Source organism: Bombina bombina, chromosome 2 (assembly GCF_027579735.1).
Source record: "Bombina bombina isolate aBomBom1 chromosome 2, aBomBom1.pri, whole genome shotgun sequence".
Lineage (NCBI taxonomy): Eukaryota > Metazoa > Chordata > Amphibia > Anura > Bombinatoridae > Bombina > Bombina bombina.
Genome location: NC_069500.1, coordinates 230,760,828 through 230,785,470, shown reverse-complemented (window position 1 = coordinate 230,785,470; position 24,643 = coordinate 230,760,828). Strand labels below are relative to the sequence as shown.

Here is a 24,643-nt window from a genome sequence, read left to right as displayed (position 1 = left end):
AGGTGGTATGTAGGGTAAGACCCTGAGTAGAGTAGGAACTTTAACACTATTATGGAAAAATTATAATAGCCTTTATAATGGCTTGTCTAAATAGACTCTTATGTTAAAGTATTATATAATCCTCAGTAAAGTGAGTCTGACCCTTATGTTGTGTATATCTGTCTTAGCCGGATAATATCTTGCTGCAAACTGTCAGTTTCTCGCATTTAAAGGAGTCTTTGCACATATACAAAATGATTTATCTTGTAAGATCTGCCTTATGGAGGCTCTGGTTGGTTATACTGATTTTAATAATCAGGATATCCTCAGTGATACTAGAAATGCTAAATAATTATGCAATCCTTTGTTTATGTATGCTCCCTTAAAGTTAATCTGAAAAAATAGCAACTACTGCTGGTTATATGTAGCCATTTGATTTATTGGATGACAGTATGTATGTGGCGGATTTCTAGTTACTAGTGTTACAGCGACAATGTATTAAAGCAATCTTTATTATTTAAACCATTGTAAAAAATCATAGGAAAATCAGATCATATCTCTCGTGTTTTGAAGTATTAAATACCATACATACTGTCATCCAATAAATCAAATGGCTACATATAACCAGCAGTAGTTGCTATTTTTTCAGATTAACTTTAAGGGAGCATACATAAACAAAGGATTGCATAATTATTTAGCATTTCTAGTATCACTGAGGATATACTAATTATTAAAATCAGTATAACCAACCAGAGCCTCCATAAGGCAGATCTTACAAGATAAATCATTTTGTATATGTGCAAAGACTCCTTTAAATGCGAGAAACTGACAGTTTGCAGCAAGATATTATCCGGCTAAGACAGATATACACAACATAAGGGTCAGACTCACTTTACTGAGGATTATATAATACTTTAACATAAGAGTCTATTTAGACAGGCCATTATAAAGGCTATTATAATTTTTCCATAATAGTGTTAAAGTTCCTACTCTACTCAGGGTCTTACCCTACATACCACCTATTTATTAGAGTCATTACTAAACATCATGGAGATGTGTTTTTAAGTATAAGCGCAGGCAGCAGATACCATTGCAATTTTGCTGTCATTTTAGAAATACTTAATAATGGTTAAATTTTAATAGAATCTAATGTACTGTGTTGATTGTACGAACACATAAGATGCTTTCCAAAAACAGTGCATAGAAGCATATTTTTTTGAATTCAGCTCACACTCTTTGTGAACTGAGTCAATTTGTTGTAATTAAAATTATGTTAGTTTTGGAAAAATATCAATTTTTTGGGGGGCAAAAATGGATGACTGTTATTCAAGTTTATATGGCAACTATGTGATGTACTCTATATAGTTTTCTTTATGTCTTAACTACCAATTGCTACTATTTCGAAATTTTTATTGTGGGAACCTTTGTAAGCATAATATATTATAATATATAATATTTTTAAAAACTTGTAGTGTAACCTTTTCTATTTTATGCATACATTTAGGCATTTGCGGATACTGATATTCTTATTTCAGTTCAAAGTAATTTTTTATCGCTTGAGCAAAGTAAAATTCATGTTTGGATTTCCCTCGATTGCTAAGTTATCCAGAGGATGCACCAAGCCAACTGTGCACAAGTAGTGGAGTTTTTCATGTAGTTCTGTGCTATCCTAGTAATAATAATTGCTTTCTTCAGGTTTCCAAAAACACTACATTTTGCAGTGGTATTTTGAATTGTGCTGGAGTGTAACAGCTAACTCAGCACTTGTACTGCAAGAGCAATGATTTTGCTTATAGCACTCCCTGTGCTACCCCTTAAAATTATAGGGTGCGCTAAAATAGTTTCGGCCACACTAAGATGCTCTAGTTAAAGTTGGTAAACATCCACTTCTAATATCAGATTGTGTGAGACCTAGTGCAAGATAACACCTTTGCATAGTTAATTTTCAATACACTTGTATTCTAGCCTATGGGTTTTCATGCATATTCCTTAGTAACAAAATGTAATTGGAAGTTGCAGCACTATCTGATACCCAAGCAGATAGAATAACAGGAAATATTTAAAAAGGAAAACTGCCATTTGCAAAACAGTTGTCAAAGAAAGTGTAAAGTGCACATACGTATAATGACTAACTATAATGATATCAAACCTATGACTATGGCAATGATTCCAGATTTTATTAATGCACTGCATACTAAGCATGTACCCCTGCAAATGGGTTATTATGTTGTCCTCCATTTAAAAAGCTTCTAGAGGATAAGGCTCCAAGCAAGATAAAGTCTCTGCCTGTCACTCAGTGAGTTGTAGGTTGCACAGGAAAATCTTGTGCAGCCCCTTCTTTTGCTGCTCTTCCACAATGGTTGTGCAAAAGCAGAATTTGTCAATCATATCAGACAAATCCAAATCATTCCGGCATTATTTACCAAAAAAATCAGAGAGTCAAATAAACAAAATTTGTTTTAATAATCTTTTTTTTTCTACATAAAACTGGTTACTTAAAATGTTAATTATATACATTTCACATTATCTTTTGCATTCAGTCTAATTTCGGTTCTGTACGCGGAATATTTCTAACGTTTACCTTTAGCGCTAACGTGAAACTAATTATTCTTTTACACTGTGACTAAATCTACAATGTGGAGGTGTTTAGTGCAAAAAAACAAAATAAAATATTGAATTAGAGATGAATACAAAAATGATTATAGATGTGTATCAGCTATTGGAATTCGCCGCAGCTCCACGATCTGAGAGTTAGGCATAGGACTGCCATCTTGACTACCATGACAGGATTCAGTGTCACTGATATTGAGTCCTGATCCTGAAAAAAGAAAAGGCAATTATAAGAATGTTACAGTAAATTAATTCTTACATTTTACTGTGTTAGTATTTATCAATTAGCTCAGAGCACAAGAGCATTGAAATCTATCCTCAATTGAAAACTGCAAATGAGGCTTTTAAATAGGTGTATCCACTGAAAATCCTTGGCATACTAACAAAATGACAAATAATACATTTAAAGTAAATATATTTAAATTGTTTGTTTTGTATATTTTGCAATGTAATGTGTAATTGCAGATATTATTATTATTATTATAATTTATTTATAAAGCGCCAGCAGATTACGCAGCGCTATACAAAGAATAAAAACATTACAGGGATACAGTAATACACAAACAGGTACAGTACGCTAAATAACAGTTTCAGGTGCAATAATTCAGTTATGCAAAAGGAGAGGAATGCCCTGCCCTTGAGCACAATCAGTAGTAGTTAACTTTAAATACAAAGTGGCCTACAGGTAGAAAGGCTCTCAAGCTTACAATCTAAATGAGAGGGAATGGACACAGAAGGTAAGGGAGAAAGGAAATGTCTGATAAAAGGCAGATTGAACTGAGAGCGAGTGATGACATGGGGGGGGGGGGGGTGACCGAGCAAGTGAGGTTTGGAAAAGTGTAAAAGAATGTGGTAAAATGTCAGTACAAAAGATGTGAGTCTGAAGGGGGTTCTCTATCCTGGATTATTAGTGACAGCTGCACATAATTACGGTTAATAGGTGTGTTTATAAATTAAGGTAAACAATAGGGTGGGTGGTGGTGGGAAGGGATTGGAGGGCAAGTGCTTGCAAATCTGGAGTCTGATGTTAGGTGTGAGGCTGTGGAAAGAGAAAGGAGGGTAAACATGGGAGGAAGGGTTTAATACACAGCAGAGGGGGAGAAAAAGTTTGGAAACAAAGATTGGAGAATTGATTGGAGAAAAGATTGAAATATTACAATGAGATTTAAAAATAATTCCATGATAGCCCAACAGAAATAAGAAATAATTGCACTCAGTATCTTGATTGGAGAGAGGCCAGTCAGGTGAATTACCTTGTAAAATGTCTTTGAAAATCTGGAGTCTGATGTTAGGTGTGAGGCTTGTAAAATGTCTTTGCAAATCTGGAGTCTGATGTTAGGTGAGAGGCTTGTAAAATGTCTTTGCAAATCTCTAGTCTGATGTTAGGTGTGAGGCTTGTAAAATATCTTTGCAAATCTCGAGTCTGATGTTAGGTGTGAGGCTTGTAAAATGTCTTTGCAAATCTGGAGTCTGATGTTAGGTGTGAGGCTTGTAAAATGTCTTTGCAAATCTGGAGTCTGATGTTAGGTGAGAGGCTTGTAAAATGTATTTGCAAATCTGGAGTCTGATGTTAGGTGAGAGGATGTGGAATGAGAAAGGAGGGTAAACATGGGAGGAGGGCTTTAAGACAGCAGAGGGGGAGAAAAAAATTGGAAACAAAGATTGGAGAAAAGATTGGAATGGTCCTTTTAGAATAATTTAAATATTTTATATATTATAGCAGTGCCTAATTCCCATATTTCATAACAGGAGTAAACTGTATTTTTTAATAAATTGTATACTCTATCTAAACCATGAAAAGTTAAATTTTAGCTTTACTGTCCCTTTAATAAAAAGAACTTGTTGGACCTATAGTTCTTATCTGCCACCTACACTTAACCAGACATTACCCTATATTTTATTGGTGATAATCATACTGTGGTTTATATTTGGGGGCAATATTATCATGTTATCATTTTTATATAATATTTAGACATTCCCTTAACCATTAAATGCAGGAAATTCCCTGTAGTTTTGTAGAGTGTATAATGAGTACCAATCAGTTGTTATTAAAATGATCTACTTGATTTCAGCAGAACTGTAATTTCAGTTGAACCTAGCATGTCTGTAACATAATCCACAAATTTAAATTTGGTTTAAATTTCTAAACATAAAAAACTTGGGAAAATATTATATTCCTTAAAAACTAATTAGATCATTTTGCTAGGTTTGTCCTTTTCATTATTATTGCTGCTGTTCTTTCAAAATAATGTATGGTTGTAAAAGACATATATAATATGTGATGATTTGTTTAACTGATTGACTACAATTTATTATTATTATTATCAGGTATTTGTAGAGAGCTAACAGGTTCTGCAGCGCTATGAACATATGTGGTATATAAAAACAATTATAGGGATCAAATGGGTAGAGGGTCCTACCGAGAGTTGCACTGTTGTAGTCGGCTCTGAAGAAGGTGGACTACAAACAGCTGGGCTCATAGGCTTACATGCTATGGGGTGTTAGGGGATACCAGTGGAGATAGGAATGTTAGTGTAGGTTGTATGCGTCCCTGAATAGTAGAGTCTTCAGGGAGCATTTGAAGCTTTTAAAACTAGGGGAGAGTCTTGTGGAGCAAGGCAGAGAGTTCCATAGGATGGGAGCCAGTCTGGAGAAATCTTGTAAACAGGAATGTGAGGAGGTAACAAGAGAGGAGGAGAGTAGGAGATCATGAGCAGAGCGAAGGGGTTGGGAGGGAGAGTATCTGGAGACAAGGTCTGAGATGTAGGGGGAAGCAATGCAATTGAGGGCTTTATAAGTCAGAGTGATAATTTTGTGTTTAATCCTGGAGGCAAAAGGAAGCCAGTGAAGGGATTGGCAGAGAGGTGCATTCATTATGGATTGTAAAGGAGCTAGGCGGCAGCTAGGGAGACCAGAGAGGATGGAGTTGCAGTAGTCGAGGTGGGAAAGGATGAGAGAGTGGATTAAAATCTTAGTTGTGTCTTGTGTAAGGAAATGTCTGATTTTCGCGATGTTTTTAAGGTGGAAGCGGCAGGCTTTACAATAAAAATAGCACATTATAAGTCCGACACACACATTTTAAATATGTAAATAGCTTGGCTAAGAAAGCCCATCATACCTCAGTACTAGGTAGTTATTATGCAATAATATATTTTTTGTAGCAAACACTAACTCAATTGGCATTTTGTATAGGACCTATACGCATTTCACAGACCTATGCACATTTCACTGATGCACCCTTTCCAGCATACTATTTGTTACATTACTCATAATTATATCTTTTTTAGTGGGTTCACAGTTCTGATAGCTCTTATTATTTTATTATAACCCTATGGGGCCTATCTATCAAGCTCTAAAGACCGCTGCTCCATAACCCTGTCTGCCTGCTCTGAGCAGGCGGACAGACTTCGCCGGAATTCAACCCGATCGAGTACAATCGGGTTGATTGACACCCCCTGCTGGCGGCCGATTGGCTGCGAGTCTGCAGGGGGCGGCGTTGCACCAGCAGCTCACAAGAGCTGCTGGTGCAATGCTGAATACGGAGAGCGTATTGCTCTCCGCATTCAACAAGGTCTTGCGGACCTGATCCGCACTGTCGTATCAGGTCCGCAAGACTGTTGTTAAATAGGTCTCTATGTCTCTCTGATAAGAAAAAAGTGGTTGAGTAAATAATTATTTAAAAATATCTGTCTGTGCAGTCTATGTTTTCTTCAAAATGCAGCTATTTGATTTAAGGGAACAGTCTACACCTTAGTAATCAAGGTCTTACCATAGATTAAGCTGCAAATAGCCTCCTGCACCCTTTCTATATCATACTGCAGGAATAGTAAAAAAAGTTATTTTAAAATGAATATTGTTTCTTGCCACTTTGAAATGGCTGTCAGGCTCTGCCCACTGATGACATCATGATCTGGGCTGCATATGGAGTCCAATCACAAAAGGCTCAATAGTTGGATTCAACAGACTGTCAATGCTATTTAGCAGAGTGCCTAGATGTAGCCCAGATTGTGATGTCAGTGGGCTGAGCTTGGCAGCCATTTCAAAGTGGCCAGAAACAATATTCATTCTAAAATAACTTTTTACCGTCCCTGCTTCATGATATAGAAAGAGGTGCAGGAGTCTTTTTGCAGCCTAATGTAAGGTAAGATTTTAAGATGACTACGGTATAGAATGTCCCTTTAAAAAGGTTGCAATGCCTTTGGGAAAATGTTGTGTCAAGAACACCAATTTTTATTTTTTTTAACTAAAAGTGCTAAATTTGCAGCATGAGAGAATAATTCAGATATTAGACTTGACCAGGAGCCATTCCAGAATCATAAAAATAAGGCAGGTAGAAATTCAGCTTTATCTCTACTATTATAAATGGTACGCAGATAAATATTATATTACAACTGAAACTTTCACAAAATAGCTTCTAAATCCATCTGTCTGTTTCTGTTTGTAAAGAAACTGTCATGTTGTGGCATATGGTGCGCTTATTGCTTAAACTACAACTAAAAATAGCTATAAAAGTTACTAACATTGTTTTTTTCAAAATGGAAATTTATTATGCAGTTTTTGGCAATATGCACATATTTTATTTATTTATTTTTATAAACTATTCTTAATAAATTAGATTCTACATTGACATAAACTTGTTCATAACCAGATCCTGCAGTTTTAAAAATATGGGGCTAAACCATATTCCATTTGTAAACGTAAAGGGACATTGTACTAAGTGTTTTAAAATCTTTATAAAGGAGCAACATTTAAAGGACAATAAAATGAAAATGTACTATCACTGATTTTCAAATTATCAGTAGAGTTTTTTTTCTGAGAGTTTTTTTTTAAATAAATTGCCATTTTTTTAAGTGACATTACACGGTTTCTCATCTGCTACACCTGTCTGACAATCCTTTCACTGGCTTCTTCTGGCCTTCAGAATAAAACATAAAACCCTAACTCTAAAATTCAGTAACACTGTACTCCCCTACATCTCTGACCTTGTCTCTAAATTTGTAGATCACCTTCATGTAAGGAGATTTACAATAGTGCAACCATTGGCAGGGATCTCAACCCATGTGCTCTTATAAATGCTCTATTTGCATATTATACTTATGTTAGCGCTGCGGAATCAACTCTACAAGTAATTGCTAATAATAATAATAATTACTTCCATGTTCAAGCCCACTGTATCATGTGACAGCCACCAGCAAATTAAAGACTCCTATACGTATTACACTGTGAACTCTTGCAGTAGTGGACCTACTCAACAGAGGGCCCTGGTGCAAAATTTTTGTTTAGGCCCCCTAAATGTAATTCAATAGTAAGTTATAATAATAATATACATGCTGCTCTGTATAATGATTTTGAAGATAGATAGATAGATAGATAGATAGATAGATAGATAGATAGACATGCAACCTGCACTAATAAAAGGCTGCCCTGCATTAGGATTGTACACATTCTAACTATGTATAGACTGACTGCTATGGGCCCCACCCAGCACCTGCATATAAAAAGTCTGAGCACAAATTCATAATGAAGGTCAATTTGAAAGTTTGTTTAAACTGAAAGCTCTATCTGAATCAGGAAAGTATAATTTTGACTTTAGTGTCCCACACCTATCAGACAAATAGCATCTGTAGGAGATCCACAAATGATACTGCTATATTCTATTCGTTTTGTTTTTTTAGCAGACAAAAAAATTCAGGGCTAGATTACAAGTGGAGCGCGAACAGTTGAGCTCAAGCGAAAGGGATTTATCGTGGGTGTTAGCGTGTGTTGGGGTTTCGCTCGTGTTGCAAGTTGAAAGTAAACTTGATTGCAATTGAAGTTAATGCTCATCAGGCTAGCACGACCTCAGAGCTCTGGTTAACTGTTTCACAAAACAAAAAAGTGTCACAAAACACATCAAAAATACATTACACTCATAAAACACCATATAATAATAATTACCGGTATTTAAAAAAAATATTGTAAAAAAAAAACATAATTTATGCTTACCTGATAAATTTATTTCTCTTGTAGTGTATCCAGTCCACGGATCATCCATTACTTATGGGATATTAACTCCTCCCCAACAGGAAGTGCAAGAGGATTCACCCAGCAGAGCTGCTATATAGCTCCTCCCCTAACTGCCATTACCAGTCATTCGACCGAAAACATGCAGAGAAAGGAAAACCATAGGGTGCAGTGGTGACTGTAGTTTAATGGAAAAATTACCTGCCTTAAAGTGACAGGGCGGGCCGTGGACTGGATACACTACAAGAGAAATAAATTTATCAGGTAAGCATAAATTATGTTTTCTCTTGTTAAGTGTATCCAGTCCACGGATCATCCATTACTTATGGGATACCAATACCAAAGCTAAAGTACACGGATGACGGGAGGGACAGGCAGGCTCTTTATACGGAAGGAACCACTGCCTGAAGAACCTTTCTCCCAAAAACAGCCTCCGAAGAAGCAAAAGTGTCAAATTTGTAAAATTTGGAAAAAGTATGAAGAGAAGACCAAGTTGCAGCCTTGCAAATCTGTTTAACAGAAGCCTCATTCTTAAAGGCCCAAGTGGAAGCCACAGCTCTAGTAGAATGTGCTGTAATTCTTTCAGGAGGCTGCTGTCCAGCAGTCTCATAGGCTAACCGTATTATGCTACGAAGCCAAAAGGAGAGAGAGGTAGCCGAAGCTTTTTGACCTCTCCTCTGACCAGAATAAACGACAAACATGGAAGACGTTTGTCGAAAATCCTTAGTTGCCTGTAGATAAAATTTCAGGGCACGGACTACATCTAGATTGTGTAGCAGACGTTCCTTTTTCGAAGAAGGATTAGGACACAAAGATGGAACCACAATCTCTTGATTGATTTTCCTGTTAGTGACCACCTTAGGTAGGAACCCAGGTTTAGTACGCAGAACTACCTTGTCTGAATGAAAAATCAGATAAGGAGAATCACAATGTAAGGCAGATAACTCAGAGACTCTTCGAGCCGAGGAAATCGCCATTAAAAACAGAACTTTCCAAGATAACAACTTGATATCAATGGAATGAAGGGGTTCAAACGGAACCCCCTGTAAAACATTAAGAACTAAGTTCAAACTCCATGGTGGAGCAACAGTTTTAAACACAGGCTTGATCCTAGCTAAAGCCTGACAAAAAGCTTGAACGTCCGGAACTTCTGACAGACGTTTGTGTAAAAGAATGGACAGAGCTGAAATCTGTCCCTTTAAGGAACTAGCGGATAAACCCTTTTCTAAACCTTCTTGTAGAAAAGACAATATCCTCGGAATCCTAACCTTACTCCATGAGTAACTCTTGGATTCGCACCAATATAAGTATTTGCGCCATATCTTATGGTAAATCTTTCTGGTAACAGGCTTCCTAGCCTGTATTAAGGTATCAATAACTGACTCAGAAAAACCACGTTTTGATAAAATCAAGCGTTCAATTTCCAAGCAGTCAGCTTCAGAGAAATTAGATTTTGATGTTTGAAGGGACCCTGGATCAGAAGGTCCTGTTTCAGAGGTAGCGACCAAGGTGGACAGGATGACATGTCCACTAGATCTGCATACCAAGTCCTGCGTGGCCATGCAGGTGCTATTAGAATCACTGATGCTCTCTCCTGTTTGATTCTGGCAATCAATCGAGGAAGCATCGGGAAGGGTGGAAACACATAAGCCATCCCGAAGGTCCAAGGTGCTGTCAAAGCATCTATCAGAACCGCTCCCGGATCCCTGGATCTGGACCCGTAACGAGGAAGCTTGGCGTTCTGTCGAGACGCCATGAGATCTATCTCTGGTTTGCCCCAACGTCAAAGTATTTGGGCAAAGACCTCCGGATGAAGTTCCCACTCCCCCGGATGAAAAGTCTGACGACTTAAGAAATCCACCTCCCAGTTCTCCGCTCCCGGGATGTGGATTGCTGACAGGTGGCAAGAGTGAGACTCTGCCCAGCGAATTATCTTTGATACTTCCATCATTGCTAGGAAGCTTCTTGTCCCTCCCTGATGGTTGATGTAAGCTACAGTCGTGATGTTGTCCGACTGAAACCTGATGAACCCCCAAGTTGTTAACTGGGGCCAAGCCAGAAGGGCATTGAGAACTGCTCTCAATTCCAGAATGTTTATTGGTAGGAGACTCTCCTCCTGATTCCATTGTCCCTGAGCCTTCAGAGAATTCCAGACAGCGCCCCAACCTAGTAGGCTGGTGTCTGTTGTTACAATTGTCCAGTCCGGCCTGCTGAATGGCATCCCCCTGGACAGATGTGGCCGAGAAAGCCACCATAGAAGAGAATTTCTGGTCTCTTGATCCAGATTCAGAGTAGGGGACAAGTCTGAGTAATCCCCATTCCACTGACTTAGCATGCACAATTGCAGCGGTCTGAGATGTAGGCATGCAAAGGGTACTATGTCCATTGCTGCTACCATTAAGCCGATCACCTCCATGCATTGAGCTACTGACGGGTGTTGAATGGAATGAAGGACACGGCATGCATTTTGAAGCTTTGTTAACCTGTCTTCTGTCAGGTAAATCTTCATTTCTACAGAATCTATAAGAGTCCCCAAGAAGGGAACTCTTGTGAGTGGAAAGAGAGAACTCTTCTTTTCGTTCACCTTCCATCCATGCGACCTTAGAAATGCCAGTACTAACTCTGTATGAGACTTGGCAGTTTGAAAGCTTGAAGCTTGTATCAGAATGTCGTCTAGGTACGGAGCTACCGCAATTCCTCGCGGTCTTAGTACCGCCAGAAGAGCACCCAGAACCTTTGTGAAGATTCTCGGAGCCGTAGCCAATCCGAATGGAAGAGCTACAAACTGGTAATGCCTGTCTAGAAAGGCAAACCTTAGATACCGGTAATGATCTTTGTGAATCGGTATGTGAAGGTAAGCATCCTTTAAATCCACTGTGGTCATGTACTGACCCTTTTGGATCATGGGTAAAATTGTCCGAATAGTTTCCATTTTGAACGATGGAACTCTTAGGAATTTGTTTAGGATCTTTAAATCCAAGATTGGCCTGAAAGTTCCCTCTTTTTTGGGAACCACAAACAGATTTGAGTAAAACCCTTGTCCTTGTTCCGACCGCGGAACCGGATGGATCACTCCCATTAATAAAAGATCTTGTACGCAGCGTAGAAACGCCTCTTTCTTTATTTGGTTTGTTGACAACCTTGACAGATGAAATCTCCCTCTTGGGGGAGAGAATTTGAAGTCTAGAAGGTATCCCTGAGATATGATCTCTAACGCCCAGGGATCCTGGACATCTCTTGCCCAAGCCTGGGCGAAGAGAGAAAGTCTGCCCCCACTAGATCCGTTCCCGGATCGGGGGCCCTCGATTCATGCTGTCTTAGGGGCAGCAGCAGGTTTCCTGGCCTGCTTGCCCTTGTTCCAGGACTGGTTAGGTCTCCAGCCTTGTCTGTAGCGAGCAACAGCTCCTTCCTGTTTTGGTGCAGAGGAAGTTGATGCTGCTCCTGCTTTGAAATTACGAAAGGAACGAAAATTAGACTGTCTAGCCTTAGGTTTGGCTCTGTCTTGAGGCAGGGCATGGCCTTTACCTCCTGTAATGTCAGCGATAATTTCTTTCAACCCGGGCCCGAATAAGGTCTGCCCTTTGAAAGGTATATTAAGCAATTTAGATTTAGAAGTAACGTCAGCTGACCAGGATTTTAGCCACAGTGCTCTGCGTGCCTGAATGGCGAATCCGGAATTCTTAGCCGTAAGTTTAGTTAAATGTACTACGGCATCTGAAATAAATGAGTTAGCTAACTTAAGGGCTTTAAGCTTGTGTGTAATCTCATCTAATGGAGCTGATTCAAGTGTCTCTTCCAGAGACTCAAACCAAAATGCTGCTGCAGCCGTGACAGGCGCAATGCATGCAAGAAGTTGCAATATAAAACCTTGTTGAACAAACATTTTCTTAAGGTAACCCTCTAACTTTTTATCCATTGGATCTGAAAAGGCACAGCTATCCTCCACCGGGATAGTGGTACGCTTAGCTAAAGTAGAAACTGCTCCCTCCACCTTAGGGACCGTTTGCCATAAGTCCCGTGTGGTGGCGTCTATTGGAAACATCTTTCTAAATATCGGAGGGGGTGAGAACGGCACACCGGGTCTATCCCACTCCTTAGTAACAATTTCAGTAAGTCTCTTAGGTATAGGAAAAACGTCAGTACTCGCCGGTACCGCAAAATATTTATCCAACCTACACATTTTCTCTGGTATTGCAACTGTGTTACAATCATTCAGAGCCGCTAACACCTCCCCTAGTAATACACGGAGGTTTTCCAGCTTAAATTTAAAATTTGAAATATCTGAATCCAGTTTGTTTGGATCAGAACCGTCACCCGCAGAATGAAGCTCTCCGTCCTCATGTTCTGCAAATTGTGACGCAGTGACTGACATGGCCCTAATATTATCAGCGCACTCTGTTCTCACCCCAGAGTGATCACGCTTACCTCTTAGTTCTGGTAATTTAGCCAAAACTTCAGTCATAACAGTAGCCATATCCTGTAATGTGATTTGTAATGGCCGCCCAGATGTACTCGGCGCTACAATATCACGCACCTCCCGAGCGGGAGATGCAGGTACTGACACGTGAGGCGAGTTAGTCGGCATAACTCTCCCCTCGTTGTTTGGTGAAATATGTTCAATTTGTACAGATTGACTTTTATTTAAAGTAGCATCAATACAGTTAGTACATAAATTTCTATTGGGCTCCACTTTGGCTTTAGCACATATAGCACAGATATCTTCCTCTGAATCAGACATGTTTAACACACTAGCAAATAAACTAGCAACTTGGAAATACTTTTCAAGTATTTTACTATAATATGAAAACGTACTGTGCCTATAAGAAGCACAGAAAAAGTTATGACAGTTGAAAATTAATAAACTGAAAAGTTATAGCATCAAATCTTTGTAAAAAACACAATTTTAGCAAAGGATTGCTCCCATTAGCAAAGGATAACTAACCCTGATAGCAGAAAAAAAAAAAAAATACAGAAATAAACGTTTTTTTATCACAGTCAACTACAATCTCACAGCTCTGCTGTGAGTGATTACCTCCCTCAAAACAAGTTTTGAAGACCCCTGAGTTCTGTAGAGATGAACCGGATCATGCAGGGAAGACAATAAACTTCTGACTGAATTTTTTGATGCGTAGCAAAAGCGCCAAAAAAGGCCCCTCCCCCTCACACATAACAGTGAGAGAGATCAGTAAACTGTCATAAATTAAATAAAACGACTGCCAAGTGGAAAAAAATAGTGCCCAAAACATTTTTTCACCCAGTACCTCAGAAAATTAAACGATTTTACATGCCAGCAAAAAACGTTTAACATTAATAAATTGAGTGTTATTAAAAAGCCTGTTGCTAGTCCCTGCAAATTAGGCTAAAGTTTTATGCATACAGTATAATTCCAGTGAAGTGCCATTCCCCAGAATACTGAAGTGTAAAATATACATACATGACAGCCTGATACCAGTTGCTGCTACTGCATTTAAGGCTGAGTTTACATTATATCGGTATGGCAGAATTTTCTCATCAATTCCATTGTCAGAAAATAATAAGCTGCTACATACCTCTTTGCAGATTAATCTGCCCGCTGTCCCCTGATCTGAAGTTTACCTCTCCTCAGATGGCCGAGAAACAGCAATATGATCTTAACTACTCCGGCTAAAATCATAGAAAAACTCAGGTAGATTCTTCTTCAAATTCTACCAGAGAAGGAATAACACACTCCGGTGCTATTATAAAATAACAAACTTTTGATTGAAGGTATGAAACTAAGTATAATCACCACAGTCCTCTCACACATCCTATCTATTCGTTGGGTGCAAGAGAATGACTGGTAATGGCAGTTAGGGGAGGAGCTATATAGCAGCTCTGCTGGGTGAATCCTCTTGCACTTCCTGTTGGGGAGGAGTTAATATCCCATAAGTAATGGATGATCCGTGGACTGGATACACTTAACAAGAGAAAAAAAGTTATTGGGGCTCAAAGATATGAAGTCTCAGGTGTTAGAAAAAAAAGGCTGCTAAAGGGCTTTAACAAAGAGATGTTTTTATATTATTCTTATTATTCTTTATTTATAAAGTGCCAACAGATTCTGCAGCGCTGTCCATGGGTAACAAAGAAAAAAGGACAGTAAAATATGAGACACCAGACAAAATTTAACAAACAAATACAGGGGGAATTGGGAGCCCTGTTCCAGTGGGAACTTACAATCTATATGGGTAGGAGGATGAGAAACAGGAGGTGGGGTCTGCAAAGGTGGGAATCATGTTAGTGTGGAGTTAGATGAGGGCAACTATTTGCCAAGTGCAATTCATTAGTTACTGATTTGGTGATAGGCTTCCCTGAACAAGAAGGTATTTAGGGAGCGTTTGAAGGAGGAGAAGTTGGGGGAAAGTTTGACAGCTCGAGGAAGTGCGTTCCAGAGGGTTGGTGCCACACGAGAGAAGTCCTGTAGTCTAGCATGGGAGGAGGTGATGGTAGAAGATGCAAGGAGTAGATCATTGTTGGATCTTAGGGGATGGGCTGGAGTACATTTGTTGATGAGTGAGGACAGGCCGGGGGGGGGGGGTGCTGCATTGGTAAGAGCTTTGTAGGTCAGAGTGAGAATTTTGAATTTAATTCTGCTGTGAATGGGGAGCCAGTGAAGGGACTAAGGGACTCACAGAGGGGTGCAGCATCTGGAGAGGTGGATTAGCCTAGCAGAGGCATTTAGGATGGATTGAAGGGAGGAGAGGCGGGAGAGAGGAAGGCCAGTTAATAGGTTATTACAGTAGTCAAGCCGGGAAATTACTAGGGAATGGATTAGCTGTGTAGTAGTTTTAGCACTCAGAAAAGGACGCATTTTGGAGATATTGCATATTCGGTTGTGACAGGATGAAGAGAACAATTGGATGTGGGGTATAAAAGACAGATTGGAGTCAAGTGTAACTCCTAGGCAGTGGACTTGGGGTGATGGGGAGACAGTGGTGTCGTCAACAGTGATAGTAAAGTTAGAAACTGGTGTAGAATTAGATGGGGGGATTAGAAGAAGCTCAGTCTTGGACATGTTGATTTTTAGGTGGTGAGAGGCCATCCAGGAAGAAATGCCAGATAAGCAGTCGCTGATGTGGGAATGGACAGAAGGAGAGAGTGCAGGGGTGGATAGGTAGATCTGAGTATCATCAGCATAGAGGTGATAGTTGAAACCATAGCTACTGATAAGTTTACCCAGTGAGGAAGTATAGATAGAGAAGAGTAGAGGGCCTAGAACAGAGCCTTGAGGTACTCCAACAGACAGAGGCAATGAAGAGGGGGAGTTGCCCGCAAATGAGACAAAAAAGGACCTATTAGAGAGATAAGAGTGGATCCAGGAGAGGGCAATGTCACTGAGCCCAAGGGAGCTGAGAGTCCATAGGAGGAGGGGATGATCAACAGTGTCAAAGGCAGCAGACAGGTCCAGTAAGATAAGTATAGAGTAGTGGCCATTGTTTTAGCAGAAAGAAGATCGTTAGTAACCTTGGTGAGGGCAGTCTCAGTTGAGTGTTGAGCTATATATGTACTGTATATATGTATATATCTATTTACATACATATATAAATATATAAACACATTAATATATATATATGCTACACACATGTATATATATATATATATATATATATATATATATATATAAAGCAATCCTGAAAGTAAATCTGTCCTCCTGGGTCAACTGTCTGGGTGCAAACATGAAAGGTATACAGCAACAAACGAAAGCACTCTCAGGTCTTGTTACTAGCGGGTCATAAACCAGTGTTTATTGATGTTTCGGGGTTCACACAGGCCCCTTCATCAGAATGAAAAAACAGTGTCACATCACAATCTTAAATAGTGTTAAATATAGCTGCAACTAACGATTATTTTCATAATCGATTAATCGGCCGATTATTTTTTCGATTAATCGACTAATCGGATAAAAAGAGAATCAATAATAGTTTTCTATGTTTTAAATAAAATCCACATAATGAGTGTTACAAATATAAACTTCAGACTAAAACTTTACATTAACACAACTGTTTCTTCAATTTTTAAGCAGCAGAGCACAGTTTTATAATTATACAAAACAAAACCACAAACTGTTTGATAAGAGGTAGAGCTAGAAAGAGACTATCACTGTTAATAACATTCTGTTATTCATTCTTTCAGAAACTTTGCTCTCAACATGTCCACATGCTTCTGGCTAAGGCTGGTTCTCTGTTTGCAGCTATATTTCCTGCAGCAGAGAAAAGGCTGTTGAGGTGTATAAGTAGGGTTTTGCCAATTTCACCAAAGTGGGATATTTATCTTTGTTAGCTCTTCACCAATGCTAAGTGTTTTCTACCTTGGCAAGGGGCCTCTCAATAAAGTAACCCTTGACTTCATTCTATCATAAAAATATCTTGAATATCTATATGCAATGGTAAATAACCAGCTATAAGGTTAGGGGAAATATCTAGTCCACTCTAAAAATAACGAATATATACTTATAAAGGTTGAATCTGGTACATATTATCACAATTTATTAAAAATATAAAAAAAACAATAAAAAACAAAATCAAAAGCCCTAAGGACTGTATATCAATAACAGGACAAAGCCTTACACATTTATTTATACAGTACATATAATCAGCAATAGCAAGCAATATGCTAATAATTGTGCAAACAGATAATAGTGCACATCAATTTAAATAACTCCCATCAAACTAGGGGCAAGGTGTAAACAACAAGCTTGGCACTATATCATGCAAAGCATAGTTCCAAATCACCAGATTTAATATAAACAATACAAATGATGACTATTATATCTAAGTTGCACATAAGCCAGGGGTAGTTGTAAAAGTATACTGTCCTGAAAAAGTGAAAAGTAGACGTCCTTTAGGCTAAGGACATAACCATTAAACACAATACCATATGCAGGAGTTCATTGGAGTGAAGCAGCTGGTGTTGTGCACAGACCAACTAATTGCAAAACAACTAATCGATTATGAGATTCGTTGACAACTATTTTCATAATCGATTATTATCGATTATGACGATTAGTTGTTGCAGCTCTAGTGTTAAACAATCAAACTCATAAATCAATACAAACCACCTGTGCCAGTTAATTACGTTCCTGTGTAGTTAAGTGGAACGCACGCCATGTGTTCCACTGAAACTGGAAGTGCCATCATTTCCGGTTATTAAGTGAATTGTTAAAACATAATTTCATTTTTAAAAAACAAAAGGAAAACAATTTTCTTTGCCATAATTGCCTACATAGTTAGTTTTATTGCTTCATGCCAAGTTTAAACTGTGAGGTGAAAAACTAACATTAGTGTTGAATCAAACACTCCCATATAATGTGCAGTCGTGTTTGGAACGCAAGTATGCGTTACAATAAACCGGAAGTCTCTCAATTTCCGGTCTTACAAAAACCGTGTAAACGTGAAAAAGAGCTTATATTGTTCAGAGGTTTAGATTAGTAGCTCGATTACAGGACCTCTATATGTTTCGGGCTGATGGTGCATGTCCAATAATGTCAGCTATAGCATATGTTAGAATCATAACACCGGAAGTATCATCACTTCCGGTTGTACCTACAAATGCTGTTGCCCATTGGTCAGACTCATAGTACTATATGGAGGGTGATACATTATATTATGATCCTGTCACATTGTTTAACACTGTAACACAATAATGTGTAACAGTGTTAAACAATGTGACAGGATCATAATTTGATGTATCACCCTCCATATAGTACTATGAGTCTGACGAATGGGCAACAGCATTTGTAGGTACAACCGGAAGTGATGATATTGTATTACAGTGTTAAACAATGTGACAGGATCATAATATGATGTATCACCCTCCATATAATACTATGAGTCTGACCAATGGGCAACAGCATTTGTAGGTACAACCGGAAGTGATGATACATCCGGTGTTACGTTTTTGGACGTGCACCATTATTGGACATGCACCATCAGCCCAAAACATATAGAAGTCCTGTAATCGAGATACTAATCTAAACCTCTGAACAATATAAGCTCTTTTTCACGTTTAAACGGTTTTCGTGAGACCGGCAATTGAGAAACTTCCGGTTTATTGGAACGCATACTTGCGTTCCAAACATGACTGTACATTATATGGGAGAGTTTTATTCAACACTAATGTTAGTTTTTCACCACACAGTTTAAACTTGGCATGAAGCAATATAACTATGTAGGCAATTATGGCAAAGAAAATTGTTTTCCTTTTGTTTTTTTAAAATGAAATTATGTTTTAACAATTCACTTAATAACCGGAAATGATGGCACTTCCGGTAAAAACAAAGACCCGGTGAGTGCTTCCTTTTGTACTGCTATATATATATATATATATATATGTGTGTGTGTGTGCGTGTGTGTGCATTTGAGGCCTTTGCAGTTAAATAGATGAAAACATGTAAAAACATATTTCTGCAATATTCATTTTGAATTAAATGTTATAGTGTGCATTTACTGTAAATATTTGAAAATGAACAATATGTTCTATGCATTTTTAAATATATATTCCCATATATAGCTGTATATCTATACCTATATATATTCATCTATTTCTATATATACTGTACATATAGGTAAATCAATAGAAATTATTGCATAGGTAATTAGCACATAAAGGCAAGTTTCCCCAGTAAGGAAGTATAGATATATATACCCAAAAAAACTCCATATAAAATGTTAAAAATGCACCAGAGGATTCTGGGTAAGGTATGCAAATTAGATATGCAACATCTCAGGCTTTTTGCTTAAAATACTGTGTTAACAGATAGTGGGCCCCTACCGGGGTAAGTGCAGCAAACACAAAAATCTCTATTGGACTGCTGTTTCATTCTTATTAGAACTCATTAGCTTTAGATAGATTTTTAATTGTTTCTAGGTAAAGCTCATTCCAGGGCAAAATCTAAATTCATTAAAATTATGGTGAAAATAAAAGAATGAGATTAAAATCCTTGGTATCGCAAAAGTAAGTCAATAGAAATTATTGCATAGGTAATTAGCACATCTAGGTAAGTATCCCTGCTTGCCTTTACCCAAAAAAACTCCATATACATTGTTACCAATGCACCAGAGGATTCTGGGTAAGGTATACAAATTAGATATACAACATCTCAGGCTTTTTGCTTCAAATACTGTGTTAACACACAGCGGACCCCTACTGGGGTAAGTGCAGAATACACAAAAATCACTAATGGACAGCTGTTTCATACTAATTAGAACTCATCAGCAGTAGATCGATTTTTGATTGCTGCTAGGTAACGCTCATTCCAGGGCAAAATCAAAATTCTTTAAAATTATGGTAAAGATAAAAGCATGTGTTAATTACCTATGCAATAATTTCTGTTGATTTAATTTTGTGATATGGAGGATTTTAATCTCATGCTTTTATCTCCACCATAATTTGAAAGAATTTTGATTTTGGCGAGCTTTACCTAGCAGCAGTCAAAAATCTATCTACTGCTGACAGCTGTCCAGTAGTGATTTTTGTATTTGCTACACTTACCCTAGTAGGGGTCTGCTGTGTGTTAACACAGTTTTTGAAGCAAAAAGCCTTAGAAGTTGCATATCTAATTTGCATACCTTGCCCAGAATCCTTTGGTGCATTGGTAACAATGTATATGGAGTTTTTTTGGGTAAAGGCAAGCATGGATACTTGCCTAGATGTGCTAATTACCTATGCAATAATTTCTATTGATTTACTCTTGCGATATGGAGGATTTTAATCTCATGCTTTTATACACACACACACACATATATATATATATATACACACACACACACACACATATATATATATATACACACACACACACCTATATATATATATATATATACACACACACACACACACATATATATATACACACACACACACATATATATATACACACACACACACACACATATATATATATATATATATATATAGGCAAAATGAGTCAGTTGCACTCTCACAAACAGTTTCCCAAGGGCCAGGGTGCTAGAATAGGTGAAATGTAGTCAGGTAGAAAACAGCACTCTCTGGACTTAAGTTTTAAACAAATAGTTTAATTAGTAACGTTTCGGGGAATGCTCCCCTTCATCAGACCAACAACACACAAGTGAATCAAACATTTATGTACACATAGACCCCTCCCCCTAGTGCAAAAACCGCCAAAAACTGGTTGTCATGGCAACCAAACCCACAGTGCAAAGTAAATACAAATAATACAGCATATAATCCAGCAAGCAATAAATAAAGCAGTCAATAACGCAATAATCACAACTGTGAACCCACAGATGCATGATCCTGGTAAATGAGCAGATATATATTGGGATATAAAATGTGAACTAGAGGATACAGACATATGCCAAATGATGCAGTACAGAGTATGAGGAGGAATCCTAGATAACAAACCAGCATCGAGCTGTATAAATCCTTCCTATTCAATACAATTTATAGAACAGTAACACCTTAATTTAGAGCATAATAGCATATCTGTATTAGCCATCTGTAACTAGATCCGTTCTACATTACACATAATACTTTCGCAGTGACACTTAATGACTACCACTGATAAGGCATAAGTAACCCTACTTTAGGGATCAGACATTAACCTCAGTCCTAATGCATTATAAACATTCAATGTGTTAATAGTAAAGAGAAAGCATTGACCGTAGTATCAGAGCGTAACCCAGAGGGATCATTCCGTGTGACCGTGTCAGATGCAGGCCCATGTTAGTGCTTACAGTCTGCACCGCGCATCGCACAGCTAAGTAGTGCGCATGCGTATCGCCCAGGGGCGATCCGCCCCCAATGCTCCCCAGATGCGTTACCATAGGCTCGATGTGACAAGCCCCTACTTAAGTGCATGTAAACAAATAGCACATTTATACTCTCTGTCCAGCTATTGGGCAGAGTGAAATACTAAACTAAAATAAGTCATTATGACTCAGCGTCCGTGTATAAAAATATATTCAAATGGGGTATAGGCAAGGGTATACTACGTGTGAGATGTTGGTGACAGGCAACCCAGCCCGCAGTCCACTAGACATAGGACATCTAATCAAAACGGCAGCTTTCACCCCACAGAATACTTAGTGACTCGGCCCGTATAGTGCAGGAGCCCCCATATAGGATGGGTGTAGCTTGGTTATAGTAACTATGGTCATAACTCTCAGTACTTGGATCTGCATATTAATTGGCCATAATGGGACAAAGCCCACCATGACGTCATAATATGTCTGGGAGTCACAAGCTAGCGCACACCTTTACACAGAAACTGGGTAGCAGATACCAATAGGTTAGGGCAAATCCCGCCTAGAGCATACGGGAGGGAAACTCAGGTTATCTATTGTGTGAGGCAATATTATAATGCACAAATACAATACCCAACCTAATCAGGGTATTAACATACTTCCAGGACAAATCAGCATAATAAAATGTATCACATAAAAAGCATAGTGTGTTAACCCACCGGGAACAGTGGTTAGAAAACCAGAGAAGGATGCATATAAGCGGCCTGACCAATCTAAGTCAATATTAAGTGACAAATCCCTGATGGCAGCATGGAGTGTGCACAGACAAACACTCACAATAAATGCTGATTTGTCCTGGAAGTATGTTAATACCCTGATTAGGTTGGGTATTGTATTTGTGATAAACACCGGAACAGGAACAATGATTACCTGTATAAATACACCTGTAAACACTCCAAAGGCAGCATTTCCAATTGTTTTTACTGCTCTTGAAAAAGACGATATTGTCGTTGAAACGCGTAGAGCCAAGATAAATAAGAGCATTTTATTATGTTTTAATAAATATTTGTTTTTTACCACAACAAGTATTTCTGCTGCCTTTTTGGAAGTATTTTCAAACTACACAACATGTTCTGAGGAGCCGGATTCCGAAATTTATCGGAGTGAGTATATTGCACTTTTTATCAAGCAAAAGATTCAATTACCTGCAGTGCAATTTTCATTATCCACAGACACAAATACAGTGTGGAAATTGGGAAAGTTGAGACAGAAAAACCTCTTGAAGAAGCTGAACTCTGAATTTTTCGGAGTGAGTATACTGCACATTAATTTGTTGTTAACTTCTGCAAATCACAAGCCAAGTTTTTCTTTCTTCAGTGTGTACGTCCATATACACGAGATTCAAGATCAGCGCCTCTATATATCCGATTCACAAGCACTAACATGGGCCTGCATCTGACACGGTCACGCGGAATGATCCCTCTGGGTTACGCTCTGATACTACGGTCAATGCTTTCTCTTTACTATTAACACATTGAATGTTTATAATGCATTAGGACTGAGGTTAATGTCTGATCCCTAAAGTAGGGTTACTTATGCCTTATCAGTGGTAGTCATTAAGTGTCACTGCGAAAGTATTATGTGTAATGTAGAACGGATCTAGTTACAGATGGCTAATACAGATATGCTATTATGCTCTAAATTAAGGTGTTACTGTTCTATAAATTGTATTGAATAGGAAGGATTTATACAGCTCGATGCTGGTTTGTTATCTAGGATTCCTCCTCATACTCTGTACTGCATCATTTGGCATATGTCTGTATCCTCTAGTTCACATTTTATATCCCAATATATATCTGCTCATTTACCAGGATCATGCATCTGTGGGTTCACAGTTGTGATTATTGCGTTATTGACTGCTTTATTTATTGCTTGCTGGATTATATGCTGTATTATTTGTATTTACTTTGCACTGTGGGTTTGGTTGCCATGACAACCAGTTTTTGGCGGTTTTTGCACTAGGGGGAGGGGTCTATGTGTACATAAATGTTTGATTCACTTGTGTGTTGTTGGTCTGATGAAGGGGAGCATTCCCCGAAACGTTACTAATTAAACTATTTGTTTAAAACTTAAGTCCAGAGAGTGCTGTTTTCTACCTGACTATATATATATATATATATATATATATATATATATATATATATATATATATATATACAAATATATACAGTATTTAAGAATCTGATCTTTAAAATAATTGAATTATAAGCAAGAAAAGTTAATGGCACCAAATGCATAAATATGTGGAGTTGTCAAAACCTGACTGAGAATATAGACTTTATTACACATTGAAATATAATTATTGACAGTAGTGTCTTTTTAAACTATTTTTGTCTGGTCTGCTGGTTTTGCTCCAGATATTCTAATATTGTAAATATTTTCAAATGCTTGTCTGCTGAATTTATGTACATTTTACAATCTATATATCTTTACAACATATCACAGCATGCCTCAAATACAAATATTTGCATTTCATCTTGGAAAATTGATTATTCTAGTTCTCTACAAGGTATAATAAAGAACATAAACATTAAAAGGACATGGAATGAAAACATTAAAGTGATTGTAAAGTTTAATGAATTACTGCCCAGTATCTAAAAATAATCTTGAAAACAGGGACACTTTCATTCATTAAACTTTACAAAGACGCTTATTTTTTAAAATACTTACCTTTGTGTTATGGTGAACATAACGCCAATCCTCTGCCCACAGCTCCTTCTTTCTTTAGCAGATTGATGATGAATCCGGCTTCCTCCAATCATTGTGTGCCCCCTCTGGCGTCCAGCTCGTGAGGCACGCAACGATTGGAGGAAGCCAGATCGTATATTTAGCTACCGGGCACTTATTCATTAAACTTTACAATCACTTTAAAAAGGCACATTAAGCATGTCTTGTTTTTCAAATGAGGTGGTCTCTCTCTTTCTTTGTCTCCTACCCCCACTGTGAGGTTTATTTCTTATGATGTCTCTTGTTTAGGTAGCTAGCCAATACTCCAGCATTGAAACGTTTCAGTATAGGTGGTGGTTTCAACAGGCAAAAGCTGCTATTTCAAATAAAATAAAATATCAGTGTGACAACATTAAGGCTGTGACACCTCAGGGTTATCTGACACCATGGGTTCCATTTATTAAAAGCCAAACGGACATAATTTGGGAACATGTCTGCTGGACCTCGCTGCGAGCGTTTGCTTGTGCAATGCCGCCCCCTGCTTGCTGGCAGCCAATTGCTACAAGCAGGGACTGTCAATCATC

The 24,643-nt window shown here is 38.1% G+C and overlaps 1 protein-coding gene across 1 annotated transcript in view; it reads right to left on the bottom strand.

Annotated features, from left to right (window-relative positions):
* Nucleotides 1–2,423: 2,423 nt before the first annotated feature.
* The window catches only part of ADGRV1 (adhesion G protein-coupled receptor V1), a 1,190,013-nt gene continuing 1,167,793 nt past the window's right edge, over nucleotides 2,424–24,643 (bottom strand). The window contains 1 exon segment of the mRNA XM_053699719.1: nucleotides 2,424–2,797. Coding sequence (XP_053555694.1) covers nucleotides 2,679–2,797 — 119 coding nt within the window. The 3' untranslated portion in view covers nucleotides 2,424–2,678.